Source organism: Myodes glareolus, chromosome 23 (genome assembly GCF_982192425.1).
Source record: "Myodes glareolus chromosome 23, mMyoGla1.1, whole genome shotgun sequence".
In the NCBI taxonomy this organism is placed as follows: domain Eukaryota; kingdom Metazoa; phylum Chordata; class Mammalia; order Rodentia; family Cricetidae; genus Myodes; species Myodes glareolus.
This window is the reverse complement of record NC_142048.1, coordinates 25857437-25877580: the sequence shown is the minus strand read 5'-3', so window position 1 is coordinate 25877580 and position 20144 is coordinate 25857437. Positions and strand designations below refer to the sequence as shown.

Here is a 20144-nt window from a genome sequence, read left to right as displayed (position 1 = left end):
GGCTTGAGATTTGGGAAGCATGGAGATTACTTCTCAGTGGAAGCTCCTCTGAATAGACAGGAATGGAAACAAGCTATAGCTCATCTCTACAAACTCCTACTGTTTGCTAACGCCCCCAGCACTACCACGGCATCAAGGCTACCACTGTACCTGAGGCTCTAGTCTACGCCATTCCTCTCTTAGTGCGCATCTGAACTTAACGACCGACCAACGTAGTAATGGTGCTATTATCCCCACTTTGGAAATCGCCAAATGGAGGCCCAGGGAAGTTATACACCTTGCCCTACCTAGAGAAGGCAATTGAATGACTAATCTAAAAGCAGAATCCTACTAATTCCAGCCTGCCTCTGCTGCAGCCTGCTTCTCTTTCTCCTGATACCACGGCCTCTTTTAGACACTGGTTACGGCCTCCAGCTTCCCCTGCTTGGAACTTTCCACGCTGCTCGCCAAACTTCCGTATGTTAGGTTTTCAGAAACTCTCGCCTATTATCCATTTACAACACTGCTCCTATTATCTTTCCCATTTCTATTGATTCCAAACGACTTACTCTCTCATCAGGCCACACTTCTGCAAAGTCTTCTGGTCTGTCTTCTAGTAACGCAACTGGTATTATTTAGTGTCGGGCCTGAGGCCACCCTCATCTTCGCAAGCACACCACGGCCACCAGCGGATTTTGTTTAACGTAGCATTTCCAAGCTACAACCCTCATAATGGTGGCCACCTAAGGTCTACGCCAGTCAGTCTTTCTTCCCATACTGTCCCGGTGTTTTTGTAACATTCTCCCAGTTATAACTTTCTCACAACAACTTCCAAATTTTAGCTGCAGGAGTGGCAGAAGTAGTATTTGGATTTTATTATTAAAATATCACATTTTATGGTGCTATTTATTTGTATTTATTGCAGCAAGTTCGCTTTGTTTTGTTTTATTTTTATTTAATTTTTTGGGGGGGAGTAGAATCTTGATATAAAGTTCAGATTGGCTTTGAATCTTTGATTCTCCAGTCTCACCTTGTGGAGAGTTGGGAGTAGAGGCGTGTCCACTATGCCCAGCTTATAGCAAGTTCTTTACATACACTGAATCATCCCCACAGCCCCTCAGTGAGGATCATTCCATGGTTTTACGATGAGACACACAGTAATTTTCTAAAGACTAAAGATCCATGAAATAGTCTTGGCGATGAACACACGTATCCGACTTTGCCGTCCAAGTCCTTAGACATGTTCCAACAGTTTCCTTAGTCACAAATGGCTCCTTCCCTGCCGCTCCCCTGAGACTGCCATGTTTAAATGACGGCAAAAAGTGTTAATAGAACTCCCTGAGAAAATTTTCAGGGTTCATCAAGACGGGATCACTCCTCTGAGTTTAGCGAATTATTCTATGTAACACTTGGTATGATATTATATTGGCGTCTAATTATTTCACGTGTGCTTATCTTAGCTCCCAATAAAAACTGTAATTTTCTAAGCTGAATGGTATCTTCTCATACTGTGTGACTAATGACTGGGAATATCATGGAATTAGTTCTGAAGTTGTAACCAGCATTACAAAAAAAAAGAAAAAAAGAAAAAAAAAGAAAAAGAAAAAAAAAGAAAAAGAAAGAAAGAAAAATTAGGTTTGGAAAAAAAAAACCCAGCAAGTTCCATTTTGTACAATGTCCATTTCAGCAATGCCCGAATATGTGCAAATGTCTGTAAACTAGTGGATAATATTACTGTCATTCCCTTATAATCATAATTTAAAATCCACATTGAACTAGTGCATATAATAGCTATACACACACGCTGTAGTGTGATCGTGTTTAGCCTTCTGTTGTCAGGTAAGTTTGATTGGTTGAAGCTGCAACCAATTATCTGCCCACGGCAAAAAGCGCCCGCATTTCTGGGCTTGGTGGCACATACCCATCATCCCAGATGGAGACCGGACCGTGAGCACAAGGTCACTTTCCCTTATGCAGTAAATCTGAGGCCAGCTCGGGCTACCTGAGGCCCTGTTTCAACTACGCCAACCACCTACTCCTAACGGGGCTTCCATCCACAAGCTGGAGAGAGACATATAGATCCTGGTACAAACCAATATTTCTATTCAGCAAGACTGAAGAAGATAAGGCTGTCCTATGCAGATAAAAGGCAATCCTCTCCATTAATAGAGAAGAATCTTTAAAGTTGTTTTTATTGAGCTATATATTTTCCTTCGCTTTTTAAAGCATACTTCGGTAAACTTAATTACGTAATCACGTGGGGTTTTCTTTTTTTTTAGAATATAAATGATTCAAGCAATGAAGTAGTTATTCTTTATAAGAAGAAAATAAGCTAAAACAATAATAAATAAATAGAAGGAAATAAGCTCAGGTAATTTATTATGAAAAATTCTCTCTTCTCAATGAATAAGAAAAATGTGGTACATTTACACAATGGAGTACTACACAGCAGAAAAAAATAATGACATCTTGGAATTTGTGGGCAAATGGATGGATCCAGAAAACATCATATTGAGTGAGGTAACCTAGACTCAGAAAGACAAATATCACATGCACTCACTCATAAGTGGGTTTTAGACATAAAGTAACGAAACACCAGCCTACAATTCACAATCTCAGAGAACCTAGACAACAGTGAGGACCCTAAGAGAGACATACATGGATCTAAACTACATGGGAAGTAGAAAAAGACAAGATCTTCTGAGTAAATTGGGATCATGGGGATCAAGGTGAGGGGGAGGAAGGGAGTGAAGCAGATAAAAATACATAGCTCAATAAAAATAAAAAAAAACTGTATTTATCACTATTGATAAAGTTTCTTATTAATGTTAAGAAAGTCAAATATTCCAAATCTTAAGCAAATTACTATAAATATTCACATTAGTAGACCTCACCATTTGAGCAGTCGGGGCCAGTCCAGTTTGGGTCACAGGTGCAGGAACCGCTCTCTTGAAGGTACGTCCCATGGCCCGAGCACTGGTCTGGACACATGGTCTTCAGGAGCTCACAGTTGCTGCCACCCCATCCTGGATTGCAGTGACACTCCCCATGGATACACACCCCGTGATTAGAACATCCAGGGTCTAGACAGTCCGCTGGTGTCAAGAGACGAGAACCGTTTTAGTGAAGCTCAACGGGATCATAGTACATGCAGGCTAAAGAACCAACTCTTAGTCCATGCGAATGTTTTAGACAACCAAACATCCACCCACCATTCTCAAGAGCTCATTTCTGAAAAAGCAGAGAGCTGTAATACAGCCACACATTAAGAAGCAACCTGATGTCATTTAGGTAACTGATACCCTTACGAGGATTTGTCCTTCATGACTCAGACTTGCTCTTGGGGGTTCAGGCGATTGCTCTGGGTTCTGCCTAAGCAGTCAGAACTCCTGCCTTTTCAAGAGCAGACCCTGTACATCCTGACCTGCTCCATGACCACTGAGCACTGACAGCTGCATGGGAGCCTCAAATTGTTCCAGAAATAAATGAGTTGCACACTCTATCCTTCTTAATTCACTTTAATGTGCTTTAGATGATGAGATTTAATTTAGCAATTTGACTCAATAAAACTTTACACTTGTACGGTCAATGGCCTGAAAATTTAATTCCAGGGACTTAATTGCATTACTTTGTGAGTTCAGATCAATAAAATCAATTTGATTGGAGGACAGAAATGGGTTTTTTTTGTTTTCCAAAAAAAAAACCAATCCCAACAACAACAACAAAAAAATCTAAAACCAAAACCCCAGTGTAACTGCACTTTACAGTATAGTAGCGCAACTCTCAACATCACATACAGTGACGGCAGAAACCCACAAACCCACAATGTTGTTCTTATTCCTTACATTACATCCAATTGTTTTTTCTTTCTAGAGATGCCAAAGAAGTCGGCATCAATGTAAAAAGCTAAAAAGTAACATCAACAAGTCAGTCCTTTGTTGGGTTTCAAGACACAAGTCCTGGCTTGCTTTCTCGAAGTAAAAAGAAAAAAAAATAAAAAGATAAAAGTAGAATTACTCAAACTACAGAAACAGAGCAAAAGGGTTTTTTGGTATTCGTTCTTTTTATTAGTCAGCGCATTAATAAAACAACGAATTCATAAATATGGAGATAAAATTGCTTTCATAAAGAAGCATGTGAAAAGAGAGATTCATTCGCCAAACTGAAGATTACAGATTTAATCTCTTTCTTTATGGCAATAACAATAGGATTCGGTAAATATTGACATGTTTACCTTCTTCACAGTTTTCTCCTTTGTATCCCGAGTTGCAAGCGCAAGAGCCCATGATGCAAATCCCACGACCCCCACACTGCGGGTCAATGCACTGGGTAGTCGGTACATCACACTCGGTGCCCTTCCAGCCACTGAAGCACAGGCAGCGGCCCTTGGAGTACTGCCCATTGCCACTACAGAGCACTGGACAGGCTGCTGTGAAATGACATATGACAGGGAGGGTCAGCAGCCATGGCTTCCGTCGAGCCTCCCGCAGAACAAGTGAGGGGCTGTTCCCACCCCCCTTCTCCTCCCGCGTTGCTAAGTTTTCTCAGCTGCATGGATTTCTACAGCTTATTTACACCGGCTTAAGAAGAGAATCTAGCGTGCATACCTCTTGAACAATCCGGACCCAGAAACCCTGGAAAACAATGGCAAGTTCCAGAAACACACTCTCCATTTCCATGGCAATTTCGGGGGCATTCCACCACAGACTCTGAAGAAGACAGAGGGAGCATTTGTGAGGTGCCTGCCTCTCTCAGAAGGGGTCATTCTTTTCGCGTTAGTTAGATGGTGATGCAGCTATGCATAGCACACTTCATAACCCTCAAATCGATGAATAAATAATATATGATATATAAATATAATATAAATTATACACACACACACATACACACACACACACACACACACACACATAAGGTATCTGCAGAGTGATGTAAAGCAATGATGCTTTCAATGCAAGTTTTTAAAGTGTTCTCTCCCCCACAGTTTATGTCTTACAGAGCTTCAGCGCTTGCTGTATATTCACAAATGAACAACTCCAAAACCGCGCACTTTACACGTGCGTCATCACCTAGGAACCACGCAAGTCTGATCAAAACGATTTCGCTTCTATTTGGCATGGAGTTCGGGCAGTAGGTGGGAAAGGATGTGTTGACGAGGACTCTTACCTATAACGATGGTATTGAAAGACACTGGCTCTGGATTTTTCCCATCGTTATAAAAAGCCAGATGCCAGATTCCAGAATCCAAGTACTGGATGAAGCCGGCCTCGTGCAGGCTGACGGATCTCGCCTGCCGCCCGGCTCTTTCGGCTCTTTCGGAATCCACCAGATTCCGCTGCTCTCTTGCTATTAACCTGCTGCCGTCCAGGAGCTCCACAAAATCGTACTGGAGATGAGGGTAAGGGAAGCGGTTAGTAGCCGGAAACAACACGTGTATTGCTGCTTCTTCAAGTTTTTCTCTTTTGCAAGTAAATACAGTGTTAGCAAGAAGTTCTGGATTGGCAAGTCCAGGTGACAGAAGCCTTCCTGGCATGGCGTCTATGAGGATAAGGTCCGCCTGCTCCCTCCCCTTGTATTTAAACTGAAATGATCGTCCTCTTCCTTCTGAGGCTTCCAAGTTCAGGTCTCCTGACCAATAACAAGTTTGGTGAGTTTTGGCAGTATGGGGATATGAACATGAAATCTATGCGAGTTTCCTCGGACCATGAATGGCTAAGATCAACTTCTACTTGATGCTTATGTACAGGAACTACTGGGATTTAGCCTGCGCTGGGATTATTCTTAATCTTGGAAGCCGCTCTCGGGGACTCTTTAGGAAGTTCAGCAGGACCTCCGCCTGGGCAGTGGTGCAGTTGGTCTATGACCTCGGGTGTGCCTTGCTGCAGAGCTGGGGTTATTTCCACCAATGCACTACATTGCTCTCCTGGCTAACACAACCATCTGAACTTTCGTAGACTTTTTACACGAATATGGTCAGTTTACACATACCTCATGAAGTGCCTTTATATTCTTTATCAAAGTTAATAAACTGATTAACAGATGGGATTGGGATAGAGATCAGCATGGAGAGTGAGGGACATGACGGCAGCCAACCTTGAAGCTACCTTGTGTTTCTTCAATTATGAATCCCAGACATTGGAGGTTAAAGGAAATGAGCCGGAGAATTTAAACTACAGAGTATTATTGACAGCAATAGAGTAAAATTTTCTCAACAAAGGCCAGTGAATTTGGAAGATATCAAAAAGACTCCAACGTTTTTTTAAAATAAACCTTTTAGCTAATAACTTCTTTAAAAAGTGCATTGATTGTATTGCTGCTATACACTTGTCCAGTTTCATATTACTTTTGCGACATAGCTACTGGAAAAGCTCACGAATATGTGTAGATATCGACTATGTATAAAGCATCATAATTGGAGTACTATATGTGTGTATCGTTAATACTTTGATTTTTTTAAATACAATGGTTATTGGAGGAAAAATTCTTATATGGTTTTCTTAACCCAGTCAAATAAAAACGAAATGAGTTGCTGGAATTTCTGGGAATTGTATTTAAATAGATTGCCACTGTGAAGATCATAGACATCTACCATTGCAGTAAGAGAATTTAATATGTGACTCAGTATATGACTAATTGAAATATTTGCATAAAAGCATTTTTGTTCTTTGGTTAGTAATATGAAAAACAGATGCAAAATATATGCTAACTTCATCAGCACTCCAAAATTTTAAATTTCCTTACAAGGATGAAAATAATGATGTCTCCAGCTATTTGTAAAACGTTCACTGGAATTCTATTGCCTCATGATTAGAGGAGAACACCGTCAAAATTTTAAGGGTATCTTCACTTCAAATAAGTCATCTTCATTTCCTATCAGATTTAAATATTTATACTATCATGGCAAAAAGCGAGAAAAAGTTTCCTTTTGTGGCCCAATACAGACACTTTCCTCATCTAACATTACATACAGGAACTGAAAACGAAAAGGGTGGAACATTTTGAGTTTTAACTGGTCTTTCGAGTCTACAGTTAGTCACCACTGCCAACACAGTGATGGGCATTTGTATCACACCTGAACAACAATGGAACTCTAGAGTGGCGGGAACCGTGAAGTGGCTGATGGCTTCCAGCCATCTACCCAGATCTAGGCTGTTGTCATGGCATGCTACAGCTGACGTCAGGAGAGTGAGTCAAAACACCTGAAGGAAATTGTGTTCTTCTTGCTGTAACCATTTCTACCCAAATCATATGGCTCATTCTTCAGGCGTAACACGATCATATATGGGCAGGTCTGAGCTTTGCTCTGCTTACACACTGGAATTGCAGAGGGATTGACTTTCGTGGGGAGGAGTCTTAAGATCTTAGGCCTTTTTTCAGTATGAAATGCTCTGGACTAATTCTTCAGTCTCACACTCTGGAGCGCTATCACAGACAACATCTACATAGCCTGTGGATCTCACTAAATTGCAACTATTTCTGTTCCCTTTAAGGGAAATTTTCTCATGATATTACCTTCTTATGCTATTACCTAATTAACTATTTATTGTGTGTGTGTTATATATACACAAGGATACGTGTTATATACTTTAAAGTTCTTTCTCAAGTGACGTTGAACCTCAGTGTATTAATAAGGTGCTGTGTAAAATTCGTAGAAGAAAAAGTTTCTTATGGTTCTTTTCAGTGGTTTATTATTTAATCAGCCATGTAAAAATGCAAATAGACTTTTTTTTTCTGGTATCTTGGTAGTTTACTTCTGAAAAGCCAAGACTGTCTATCCAGCTGTTTAATTCTTTCTGTTATTAAGTTGGTGGGAACTCAGAATCTTGGCTATGTTTCCTATCAACTTTTGATTTTTTTAGTGGGGGTGGCTAGCCTTGTCATATAGACCTCTTGGCCTTTAAATATCAAACCTCTTGCCTTGCCTCTCAGGTGCCAGCATGGTATGCTGATACGCATATGCCACCATACCCAGGCTTAAAAAAATTTTGCTTCAAGTTGCTGATGGTGGCAGAAACTTGTCTATCACTAAAACACAGTGAAGGAAAAAGTTTTAGAAATCTCCAATTCAAGTTTCTCATTTTACCAACAGACGCTGAGCCTTGGAGAAGTTAAGTTACTCAAAGAAAGTCACGTACAGCATAAAACCAAAAAGTGGTAAGGGACTTTAGACCACAGGTTTCTGCCCCCTTTTCTGAAACAGCCTTCGGGCAAACACACTAACACACCACACATAGCATTGGAGCTGCAGAGCTTAGAACTGCTTCCTTAGGCTTCCAACTGTCCAGGAGAATAAATCGGCCACCGGGGAGAAGAAAGTCAATTGGTTCCTTGGCAACGATCAAATGGGCAGTTTTTATAAAGGGTCGCAAAGACTCTGACTTTCAAAACTCAAGTGACTATTCTGAGGGGCTGGCCAATTTTAATTATTTCAGGTTGATTTATTTAATGTTCCCCAGGAACGGAGAAATGTTCAATCCGGGCTGCTTTATAGCATATTTCATGTTTAAACACGGAACTTAGAAACAGCTGTTTGCTCTGCTGATCTTGAATAAGCCAGAGGAAGGAACTCTAATAACTAAGGCTTAAGGAAAGGCATACCCTACACAAATATATACACTGTGGTAGAAAAGGAGGGTGGGCGTTATGGGCGCGGGACTGAAATAATGGTGCGATTGTAAGAAAAGGTGAAGCTGCATCTTGCGTTCCCCTAATTTTATGTGTTAATGCATGTCATGCAAAAATCCAGCTATATATACATCCTTAAGCAAACGTTTTTAAACACACAATACAACACACGCTTTTCAAAACAACCCTGGCTGGCTTGGAACTTGCTACATGGAACAGGCTGGCCTTGTACTTTATCCGACGGCCCCTTAGCTTCTAACTCCCAAGCGCGTGAACCACCACGCCTGGACACAACCCGCGTGCTTTATTTGAAATTCGCCTCAGGAAACTTGAAGCTGCTCATTCACAGGTGTGCCTAACTCAGAGCCCTCTTTGCTGAGCTGGAGAAAAAAAAATTCATTTTCCATGGAGTTCCAGTGGAGAGGGGTGTCTGTATGTTCTATGGAAATGCTATCTGTAGCAACTGGAGTTTGAGCGAGTCACTTTCAGTTTTTTCTATCTCTGTGGAAAATGAGCTGGGGCTATGGTGGGGATTGTACTGAATCTGTAAATAGCTCTGGATAAAACCCAGCATTTTCATAATATTAAATCTCCCAGTCCATGAGTATGGGATAGCTCTCCATATTTTAATATCTGTCATTTTTCTTCAGAGGTCTAAAGTCAGTATCACACCAGGGTCTATTTTAAAGCTTAATATTGGAGATGTGTACATCACAACAAGTGTTTGTCACAGAAGGAAGCAAGGCCGTTACCTTGACAAGAGAGGTAGAAGACTATATTGTAACTTATTAGTCAAAAATTAGATCTTTTAGAAAGTATTCCTAGAATTACAGTATTTCTTTCGCGTTGTGGCTTCTTTATTATTAAATTATTAAATTATTTGGCTAAATTTTCATAATTCATACTCTAAGATTATAGAAAATAATTTCTTATAAGGTCACAGAATATGAAGTTTGTACAAAAATCTTGGTCTTTCTGTAAATGAAAAGAGAAACAACATGAAATCCCACGAGGAGATAAACTTACTATAAAATACACCGAGCTCCTCTAAGAGTGTACAAACTAGTTAGTATGCTTTTTAATTCCTCTAATTACTAGCAGAATATATCTTGGATAAATTTATCTTCCAATTGTATAGTAGATAATTCAAATATTTTTCTCTTAGACATTATGGAACTTTTTTTTTCCTCCTGGGATAGAAATTGAATCTCGGGGTCTCCTCTATTACATCTCATCACCCATGAGACCAGTTTTAAGTAACAAAAATCACATTTTCCCAACACATACTCCATGATTCAGCATTACCGACTTTATTATTTGGTGGTAGATGGGATTGAATTTAGGATGTCATAGCATCAAAGATTGCAGGCAAGTGCTCTAGGATGGGGTCATATTCTTAGTCTATTTTTTTAACTTTGTAATTTATCTCGCTAAGTTGCCTAGGCTAGCTTGAACTCATCATTCTTCTGCCTCAGCCTTCAGAGTCCCTGTGACTGCAAGTCTGTGCAACTAGGTTCTGGCTCAACTGTGGACATTTGATAATGGCTCTCCAGCTGTGGGTGTTATAGTGGGGGTATTTTCAGGCAAAGAATTGAATTTCAAATGCTTCAGATTCAGTAGTCTGAGGACCACTCCACCATGCTTGGTTTTCTGTGAACCATCAACTATTCATCTTACTCTTCCTTTATTTCCAAAGACACATGATGATTAGAATTGGGAGCGTTTATAACTATCATGGTTGTTATGCTTGTGTTTCCTTATTTTTCACTAAAAATTAATCTGCCATCTCAAAAAACTGCTTTAACCAAACATTTAAGATGAATATGTACGCCTCTGTGATATGCAAGGTATAAAAGCATCTGAAATGAGAACAGCATCCTGGAGAATCAGCAGTGTGCTTGATATTCAGCGGATGCCCAATGCTCATCGAGTTCCTCAGACATTTTTAGCCATTTTAACCAATCATTAGCAATGCAAACCAGGCTGCCTTTCTTCTTCATGATTCAGATGTCTCAAACAAGCCAGAGCTACAGTCAAACTTCTTTTTATTTCAAAAGATTCGCTTGGAAGTGATGGCTTCACCCTACAGCTGAGTTTCAGGGCTAGAGTAACATCTGGAAACACAAACTAGGAGCCCGCATCCTACTGATGCCAACCCCTGCTCTCACCTGTGTATGGAAAGGTGGTAAGACCGCATCCTATGATGGCAACACCCGCCCTCACCTGTATATGGGAAGGTGGTAAGACCGCATCCTATGATACCAACACCCGCTCTCACCTGCGTATGGGAAGGTGGTAAGCCTTTGCGGCCATATACTCCGATCAGTGCATCCTTCTGAAGAGAGATGTTGAACTTAAGAAACTGTGGCTGGTCAATAAAGAGTTGCGATCTCCAGAAGACCCCAGGGGGAACCTCTTGAATTGCTCTCCGGCCAATATCAAGTTCTCCGGAATCTATGGTGTTATTTTCATGGGTAAATCCACCTAATTTTCCTGAATGTGAGAGACCCAGCGATGAAGAACAAAATATTAAAATAACAGGGTTTCCTTTCAAAACGTTATTTCCCCTCACTGGTCAGGAATCCTCCTTCTGATATGTGAGATACTCCCTTGTTTTTACATTAAGAACTGTTTTGTTTGTTTGTTTGTTTGTTTGTTTATTTGGTGATGTCTTTTTTTATTAACAATCTCTTATCTAAAATTCTTTAAGGCATTTACATCAAAAGTCTCCGACTTTCCCCAAGGTATGGTGATCACTAAAGCTGTTTCCACACCGATGGTGTTTCTCATTTATTTGAAACATAAATGTCTTATAAATTATATGCCTTGTTATTTCTTGGGAGAGATTTAGTCTGGTGATTATTGGCTACTCTAACCATGTCCTAATTCTGCAGAGTTTGAATTAAGGAAGAATGGATAACAGAGATTTCCAAACCAATCGTTCAGCAACCAATCAATGTTATCAATTCACATATTCCTCTTTAAGTCATACACCAGGTAAGAAAATGGAAAAAATAATCACATGTCAGAAGAGTAGGGGTAGTGGTCATCCATAAATAGAGAATAAGAGGGGCAGGGCTATATTCTCTGAAGTTTTAAAGTTGGATATCACAAGACTTCCTATTTCTTGACCCATCATGAGTACAAGTGGGCACACTGTGCCATCCTTCCCGAGGAACCTTTAATCCTCAGGGGAAACAAACAAACAAACAAATCCTCTGCCCCTATAGAATCCCTGCCATCTCCTAGCACCATGGCCAGGTTCAAGTTCCAAGGTTGCTTTTCAGGGTTGGTGTTCCCCTTCACCTCTTCGCCGAGGTCCTTTCTTAGGGACCCTCCTGGCGACAGGAGGGGGCTTCACAATTTACTGCAATGAAAAGCAAAACGGAAAGGGCCCTGGAAAGCTGAGGAGACAGAAGGCAAATTATCCTCTATCAAATCCAACCCTTTTAACATGATAAAAAGTTGACTTACCATTCCTTTTCCTTTTATTCATTAAACTGGAAATAGCCTCCAGAGAACTTGTTAATTCAAAAAATTTTTGAGATTTAATCTCAAATCTGAGAATTATGTTTTATCCTAAAGAGGGGAGGGAGCCTTCTATCTGTGATGACTTGTTAATATTGCACTCACTTTATTAAGAGCCTGTGAGGGACAGAACGCTGACACAGTAAGAAGAAACACAAACCAAAGAGCAGCCGTTTAGGAACTATTTAGTCTATCTTAAACAGCTTGGTCTTCACCGAGCTAATTGCCTGGTTGAGGAGATGATCTGTCCAAACTGATGAACTACATAACAATCTAGAGCTTCTTGTGACAGGTCAGGGACAGGCCATGTCACTGGAAGCTGGACTAAGGACAGGTAGGTTAAGTGTTAGGATTAGTCTTTGTTGGTACCTTGACTCCATCTGCAGTCAATGAAAAGGCAAGCAGCAAGGCACACCTGTGAAGAATTTTCTTTACTAGGTTATTCGAAGTGGTGGAAGATCTACTCTAAATGTTGGTGGCATCTTCCTTGTGGCAGCCTGGATAAGAAAGCTTTGCTTTGGCGTGTTTGCTTCCGCTCGCACTGGTAAGTTTATGTGCTCTGTTGCTGCTGCCCCCACTGCTGGTGTTATATTCCTTCCCTACTATCAGAACCCAGCTCTTTGGAAGTCTAATGTAGGCTGAAGATTAGGGGCTCTCATGTCTTCAGTGCAAGACTGGGACTGTTGAGGGACCCCAAACTCATGAGTTGAACAGCTAGCGGGTCGTTGGCCCCTCCAGTGTGAAGACGGCCATTATTGTTGGGACCAACCAGATTATCTTGTGTGAGTTAGTCTCTATAACCTTTTAATATAGACTCATTCTATTGGTTCTTTTCCTTTTGAGAATCCAACCAATACAATAAAATATCTGAGTTACGACAAATACCACAAATCTAAAAATGCTATGGACAGGGCACGGGCTCAGATGCGTGTGCAAGAGAAGTTTTGAAATCTAACAACAATCTGGGTTTGAATCATGGCTGTGTCAGAGGCTGAGGGACCTGCAGGGAGAGACCAAAACCTCCAACACAAAACCTCCTCTGGAAAAGGGCGATGGCCACATGACATCCAAAATACTGTGAGGTGTAGACAAGTGATCAGCTGAGTGGTTGTCAGTGTGGATTAATGCAGGACACTCATGGGCTTACCGGGAGAGTAATGGGAAGTAAGGCCGGCAAGACAAGGGTGTGTCTACATCCAGAGGGAGCAAATGCCTGGTTAAAGAATATGATATTTATGCCCGTAGAGTTGGTGTTTCTGCTTTGTAAATACTTTTCATTTGCATTCTATTCATGAGCATTATTATACCTTTTCTTGAAGATGCTTGTACTTCTGGTGCAGTTTAGAAAGAGAGGCTTGAAGAATTATATAATGGTATAATTATATAGATGGACTCCAATGCAGACATGTTCTTGTGTTTCTTCCCCACCCACCACCCCACTCATCACCGTCCTTCTTCCCTTCTCTGCATCCGAGAAACAGATTTAGGATTACTCCGAAACGGAAATGTGCCCCACCGTCGTAGACGAGTAGGACAGAGAGATACCAGCTGATTGTCGAGGGGCTGTGAAACAATCCACGACAGATTCACTCTTACGGACACATGCGCAGTTTGAGGGAGAGTATATTCTAGTAAATGTCAGGATTGCTTTCTATCCGGACTATTGTATCCTACAGTAGCACATATACCATCAGTTGCAAAGGACAGCTATTGCTAAATGGAGACCCGTCATAGGTTCAAGCAGGCTAAAGGCAAAATGGAGTCATGGTTGGAGGAGCATTAAAGTGCCACAGTGCAGGAAGCCTGAAGATGGAGAAGAGAATGGAAATGCGGCCATACTAGCCCAGGCATGGTGCAGAGAGGAGTTATCCAAGACAGTCTAATACAACAACATTACTTACAACCCCGAGTAGTTCTTTCTCAGTGTTCATACCCTAGTAGTTAATAATGCTTAAACAGTAAGGTCTATTTTCCTCAAACCAGTTTAGTATTATAAAATACAATCAGGAAATATCAAAATGGCACTGCAGTAACCATGTTGAATTTTCATATTTGACCACTTAGAACATAAGCCGTGCACTTTCCATATAGCATTATCTTATGACAGACATTGATTGGAGCAGAATTGGAGTACATAGTTCAATGAAAAGAGGAGAGAATTATCTCTCTGCTGGACACGTTTTACTTCTTATTTAGAAGGATACATTGCTTTACCCACTGACTCCTTTAATATACCTGACAGCATTTTGTGTTTAGGAGCTTCTGCAAACGCAGGGTTTGCCTAGAATTAGCGTTGGTGAAGAGTTCAGACGCTGGGGGGACAATGGCAGTAGTCTTTCTGAACACCTACGGCAGGTGTGTTGTTTGTATTAAACTTCAAAACAACCCTGTGAGGTTGATACTTTGTGATAAGGAAGCTAAGGTACAGAAGTAAAGAATGTGCCCCCCCCCAAAAAATAAAAAAAAATAAAAAAAAAAGAATGTGCCCAAAGTATGTGATGGAATGCTTCAAATTCCCCAACTGCTGTGAGAGGTCCTTCTGCTCCTTCAGGAAACAGTCTTTAAGATACCAGCCCACTGGAAAGCCTGTGTTCACTCTCTTGCTTCCGGCTCTTGCTTCCAGCTGCTAGACTCTGTTCCTGTTCCCTGTTTGTGCAGAGGACTGTAATCTAGGACAGTGATCTGTAATTCTCCCTTAAATAAATAACTCCTTATTATACGTAATTCTGAACTAGTCTGGGATCATTTTATAACTTCCACCATCATCTGGCGCCTGACCATGAGGACCAGACCACACTTTTTGGGATCAGTCCACCAGCCATGTGGCGCATTGGGCACTGACTCTCCTGCCCACCTGTGGCTCTAGATGGCCCTCAGACACAGCAGGCTGCTGCTCAGGGCTCCCTGGCTAGCAACCCACACACTGCCTCCCTGTGCATTATACACCAGCCCGCACACTGCTGCCTGTGATCCCCGTGGTGTACATAGTTCGCAATTTGCCCTGACATAAAATTTTGGGTTTTCTATTTTTCCCCCCTGGGCCCAAACTATTGGAATCGTTTGATCACCTTAATAACTGCTCTTAATTTGCTAAACAAAGCATATTTTTCAGCACCTAAGTAAGCAACATGTGCTGTTCACTGCTGCTACTGTCTCTTGGCCATGTGGCTGCAACTGCGACATCTGCTGGCTGATAATGGTTATTACACCTATTCCAATTCATTGTAATTACTTTACAATAGGTAAGATCTGAAAAACTACAAAAAATGCCTGATAACATCCAGGAGTCCAATAATTATTTTGTTTATATTATGGAAGGCATTGTGTAAGACTTATGCTTATTTCTTTCCCTTTATTTGATTCTAGGAATTAGCTTTGTTTTCAATATTATCTCATTAAAAGGATTCAGTACTACGAAGAATGATAGCATCAATCTGACAAAATTATCTGAAAGAATTTGTGCAGTTGAATCTAACTATCAAAATCTATTGAAAAGTTATGATATGTCAAAGGATGAGACATTATCTTTCCTGGACAAGTTTCATACCTTAGAACAGAACACTGGACAGGAGATTCAGACTTTACAAAAAGCAGTAGTAAAAAGATTTGTAAAGATTGAAGAATTTATTGAAATTGATGAGCAGGAACAAGAAGCACAAGGACAAGATTTAGCCTCATCAATACCTTCCAGACCCCAGGATGAGTTACACAGTGTTTCAACTGCATATCAGGTAATTTCCTCAGAAAGATAATCAGGCACAAAGTACCCTAAGATAGTCAAAGAATATGCACGGAAACTAATACGTATGAGCAATCTAAAAGAAATAAAACAAGCAATAGTTTCTTATGGGCTACATTCACCTTTTGTCAGGGAAATGGTGAAAACGTGGGCTTCAAGCACTTAGGCTACCCCACATGATTGGCTTCAGTTAATCCCAGGACTCCTAGAAAATGAACCTCAGCTGCTTTGGAAGTGTTATTGGAGAGAAGAGGCAAAAATTTTAGAACAGGGAAAAGCAAAAGGATTTGAGACTTTGCAAGATCAAATTTTTTGGCGAGGGTCATTACTCTGATCCTCAGGAACAGGTGCATTATGACAAACACACCTTGTCCCTATGCAGCACAGCAGCTTTAAATGCTTGGGACAGAATTCAGGAACCAGGAAAGAGGATTGAGTCATATATTAGGGTTAAATAGGGCCAGAGAGAACCCTTTACTGACTTCTTACAAAGATTAACTAAGGCTGTACAATTACGAGTGACAGACCCTGAAGCTAGACGTGTACTAATTGAATCCTTGGCTTTTGAAAATGCCAACTTAGAATGTAAGACCCTTGGGCCTTTAAAGATTAGATCAGCACCCATAGATGAATGGCTCTTGCATACAATGAATTTTGAAACATATGACTAGAGTACTGAAGCTTGGGTAGGGGAAGTGATTTCCAATGGTAAGGAGATAATAAAATGCCAAATGTTTTAATGGTGGAAGAATAGGACATCTAAGAAGGGACGGTAGACAAGGAATTTCTAGGAATAATGTCTGCTCTAAGAATGGCAAGAATAGGAGGACTCAGCCTTCTGGTATATGTAGGAGGTGTGGCAAAGGCTGACATTGGACTAATGAATGTAGGTTGAGAAGAAACAGACAAGACAACCCGATACCATTGGAAAACTCCTTGGGAGGCCTCTTGCAGACCCCAATGTCAAACAAGGCCCACTCATTTCCAATTACTGTGGAGAACATGTCTCATCAGGAAAATTAAACAATCCAGTGCCTACTGTAAAAAATCCATACTGTTCTGGATGATGGACTAGACTTGGAGGATGAGTGAAAAACTCTAGTAGGAAATAGGAAACATATATTTTGGCAGACTTCTATAAGTGATCAAAGACAAAAGCTAAGAGTGTGTATAAATGACATTGTAGTTGAGGGATTTCTAGACACAGGTGCGGAGGTGACTATCATTACTTCAGAATCTTGGCATCCAGATTGGCCTCTTCAAGAGGCAGAAGAGGCAGATGTTCAATTCCTAGGAATTGGAATCCTATCTCAAGTAAAACAAAGCATGAGGTGAATTGAATGCATAGGACCAGAAGAACAGAAAGGAAGGTTGAGGACATATGTTGATAATATTACAGTGAATTTATGGGGCCATGTGTTGGATCCCAGGCCTTTCCCAGCTCCTTGAGGCGCTATGCAGGACTGTTTACCCAACCAGTCTAAGCTTCCTGCCATCTCCTCTGCTTGCTCCACCGGCTAGGGGAATTAGCATAGAGAGTCTTATCCTCTATTGGCATGGTAATTCCACCTGCAAAGAAAGGTTCTCACAGAGGCACCTGCCCGTCTGTCACTGCGGCTAGCTTGAGCCCGCCTCCCCGGTTCCTCCTGTTACTCGGCCCCAGGCGCCCAACACCTTGATCTCACTCCCGGCTGGGAGGAGGTTCCCGTCCTTTGGCCCCTAAGTATATAAACCTGGAATTTCGCTAAATAAAGTTGACATTTACCTTTTGGGCAAATGATCTAGCTCTCTCTCTCTCTCTCTCTCTCTCTCTCTCTCTCTGTGTGTGTGTGTGTGTGTGTGTGTGTCTGTTTTTAACTCCTAGGACATTGTTCCAAGCTCGCGGTTCGATACGGGAGGCACGCACCCGTATCGGGGAATCGAGGCTCGCAGAATTGGAAGGAACAGCCATGAGCTATTGCACCAACCTGGAATACCCAGGTTAACATTCCTGCAGCCCCCAAAACTCATGCTTCTGGGAAGGATATTATAAAATATTATAAACAAAGGTCAACAGCCATTCAGGGTATATAAGAACACAAAGCAACTAGCAAACTTTCAGAGGAACTAACAGCCTTGCCTTTAAAATGGTGAACTGAGAAACTCATATGCGTTAAACAATGACCTTTAAGGGAAGACAAACTACAGGCTTTAAAACAACTGGTACAAGAGCAATTAAATGTTCACCATATTGAAGAATCAACCAGCCCTTGAAATTCTCCTGTTTTGTTGTTAAAAAGAAATATGGAAAATGGAGAATGGTGACAGATCTAAGAGTTGTCAACAAGGTTATCCAACCTATGGACCCTCTATAGTTTAGAATTCCTCTGCCTTCTTTATTACCAAAAAGATAGCATCTTATAGTTATTGATTTAAAGAACTGTTTTCACTATACCTTTACAAGAAAAGGATCTAGAAAAATTTGCTTTCACAGTGCCTACTTATAATAATCCTCGGCCTACAGATACCAGTGAACCATCCTCCCACAGGGAATGCTCAATAGTTCCACCCTGTGCCAATGCTTTGTAAGTCAGCCATTGGAAATAACCTGCAAGCAATTTCCTAAGTTTATAATTTACCATTACATGGATGACATTTTGTTATCTGACACAAATGCAGATACTTTAGAAAGAATGCTTGAAGAAGTAAAAAAAGTTTTGCTTAAATGGGGATTAGAGATTGCTCCTGAAAAAATACAAAGAAGAGATTCTGTCAATTACCTAGATTAAAAAATAGATTTATAGAATTAGAACACAAAAGGCACAAATCATAAGAGACCAATTATGGACTCTTAATGACTTTCAAAGATTGTTAGGAGACATTTCCAGTTTATGACCGGTTGTTGGGATAACACCTGACCTAACAGTTCATTTAAACAAAACCTTAGATGGTGACAAAGACTTAAATAGTCACAGAGAATTAACAACTGAAGTGAAAAAAGAATTGATGGTCATTGAAGAGATATTATAGGAGGCACATATAGATAGATTGAATCCAAGTCTCAATTGTATTCTAGTCATATTGACTTCCAGAATTACCTGTATAAGAATTTTAATACAAAGGGAAGATATTGTCTTAGAAAGGATCTTTTTACCACATAAACCAAATAAAAAATTAAAAACTTATATGGAAAAAGTCTCAGAATTAATTATAAAAGGAAAATCGAGACTTTGTCAACTAGCAGGTATAGACCTAGCAGAGATTATAGTACCTTTTCCTGCTGATGAAATTAAAAAAAATTATGGGAAGACAATGAACCATGGCAAAGAGCTTGTGCTAATTTTTTTGGGAGAAATTAATAGCAATTATCTCAAAAGTGATAGAATTAACCTTATAAAGAGAACTACTTGGATTTTTCCCCGAATTGTACATGTATGGAGCCCATTCATTTTATACAGATGCAAATAAATCAGGAAAGGCACATTACAAACCAGAAAAATTAAGTAAAGTGGAACAAATTGTCCAAAAGGCAGAATTATATGCTATTCTCAAGGTACTAAGGCCTAAGAAAATTAGGTTTGATCTAGGAAGATCCCCCTGAAGAATCTCTAATAGGAGCATTGGTACAGATTATCTAACATTTTAGAGGACCTCTATTGGAGTTTCCTCTGAGTTCTGAATCCTGAACAGTTTCAAGACTGCTGGCTGAGATAATCAAGCCTCACAGAATTTTCCAGTCAGGCCTTGACCATAATCTTAAATTTTCTTTAGGCCTCCATAAGATTATCAGCACCCCCAATCAGCAGGAAGTATTTTGAGACATTACACCCACATTTCCAAAAAATGGATTATGGATGTTTGCCTTTCTTTAGAATGTTGGTTACAATTTGTTATAGATAATGGTCAGAAAAGCTAAATAAAGGAGATTTGATTCAGAGTTCTTGTTTTAACAAGAAAAATGTGGGGGGAAGTGCCGTGGAACAATGGTCTGTACCCTGTCAACTCTATTTTAATAAAACGCTGATTGGCCAGTAGCCAGGCAGGAAGTATAGGCGGGGCAACCAGGCATTAAGTATAGGCAGAGTGAGAACAGGAGAATTCTGGGAAGAGGAAAGATTCAGTCTGCAGTCTTCACCCAGATACAGAGAAAACCAAACACAGAGCAAGCAATATGTAACTACCTCACTGAAAAAGGTATCAAGCCTTGTGGCTAACACAGACAAGTATTATGGGCTAATAAAAGTTATAAGAGTTAATAGGAAGCCTGAGCTAATAGACTAATCAGTTTATAATT

At 40.5% G+C, this 20144-nt stretch overlaps 1 protein-coding gene across 8 annotated transcripts in view; it reads right to left on the bottom strand.

The window, feature by feature from the left end:
- Tenm3 (teneurin transmembrane protein 3) overlaps positions 1-20144 on the bottom strand; it is a 446983-nt gene that overhangs the window by 108004 nt on the left and 318835 nt on the right. For 7 of the 8 annotated variants that reach the window (XM_085680300.2, XM_087901091.1, XM_085680302.2 and 4 more), the window contains 5 exons: positions 10883-11097; positions 5146-5365; positions 4587-4688; positions 4214-4408; positions 2874-3074 (listed from right to left, as the gene is read on the bottom strand). The exons of the other annotated variant lie outside the window; for it this stretch is intronic. In XM_085680300.2, the coding sequence (XP_085536426.1) occupies positions 2874-3074; positions 4214-4408; positions 4587-4688; positions 5146-5365; positions 10883-11097 (933 nt within the window). The remainder of the gene's footprint in view (positions 1-2873; positions 3075-4213; positions 4409-4586; positions 4689-5145; positions 5366-10882; positions 11098-20144) is intronic. 8 annotated transcript variants of the gene reach the window in all.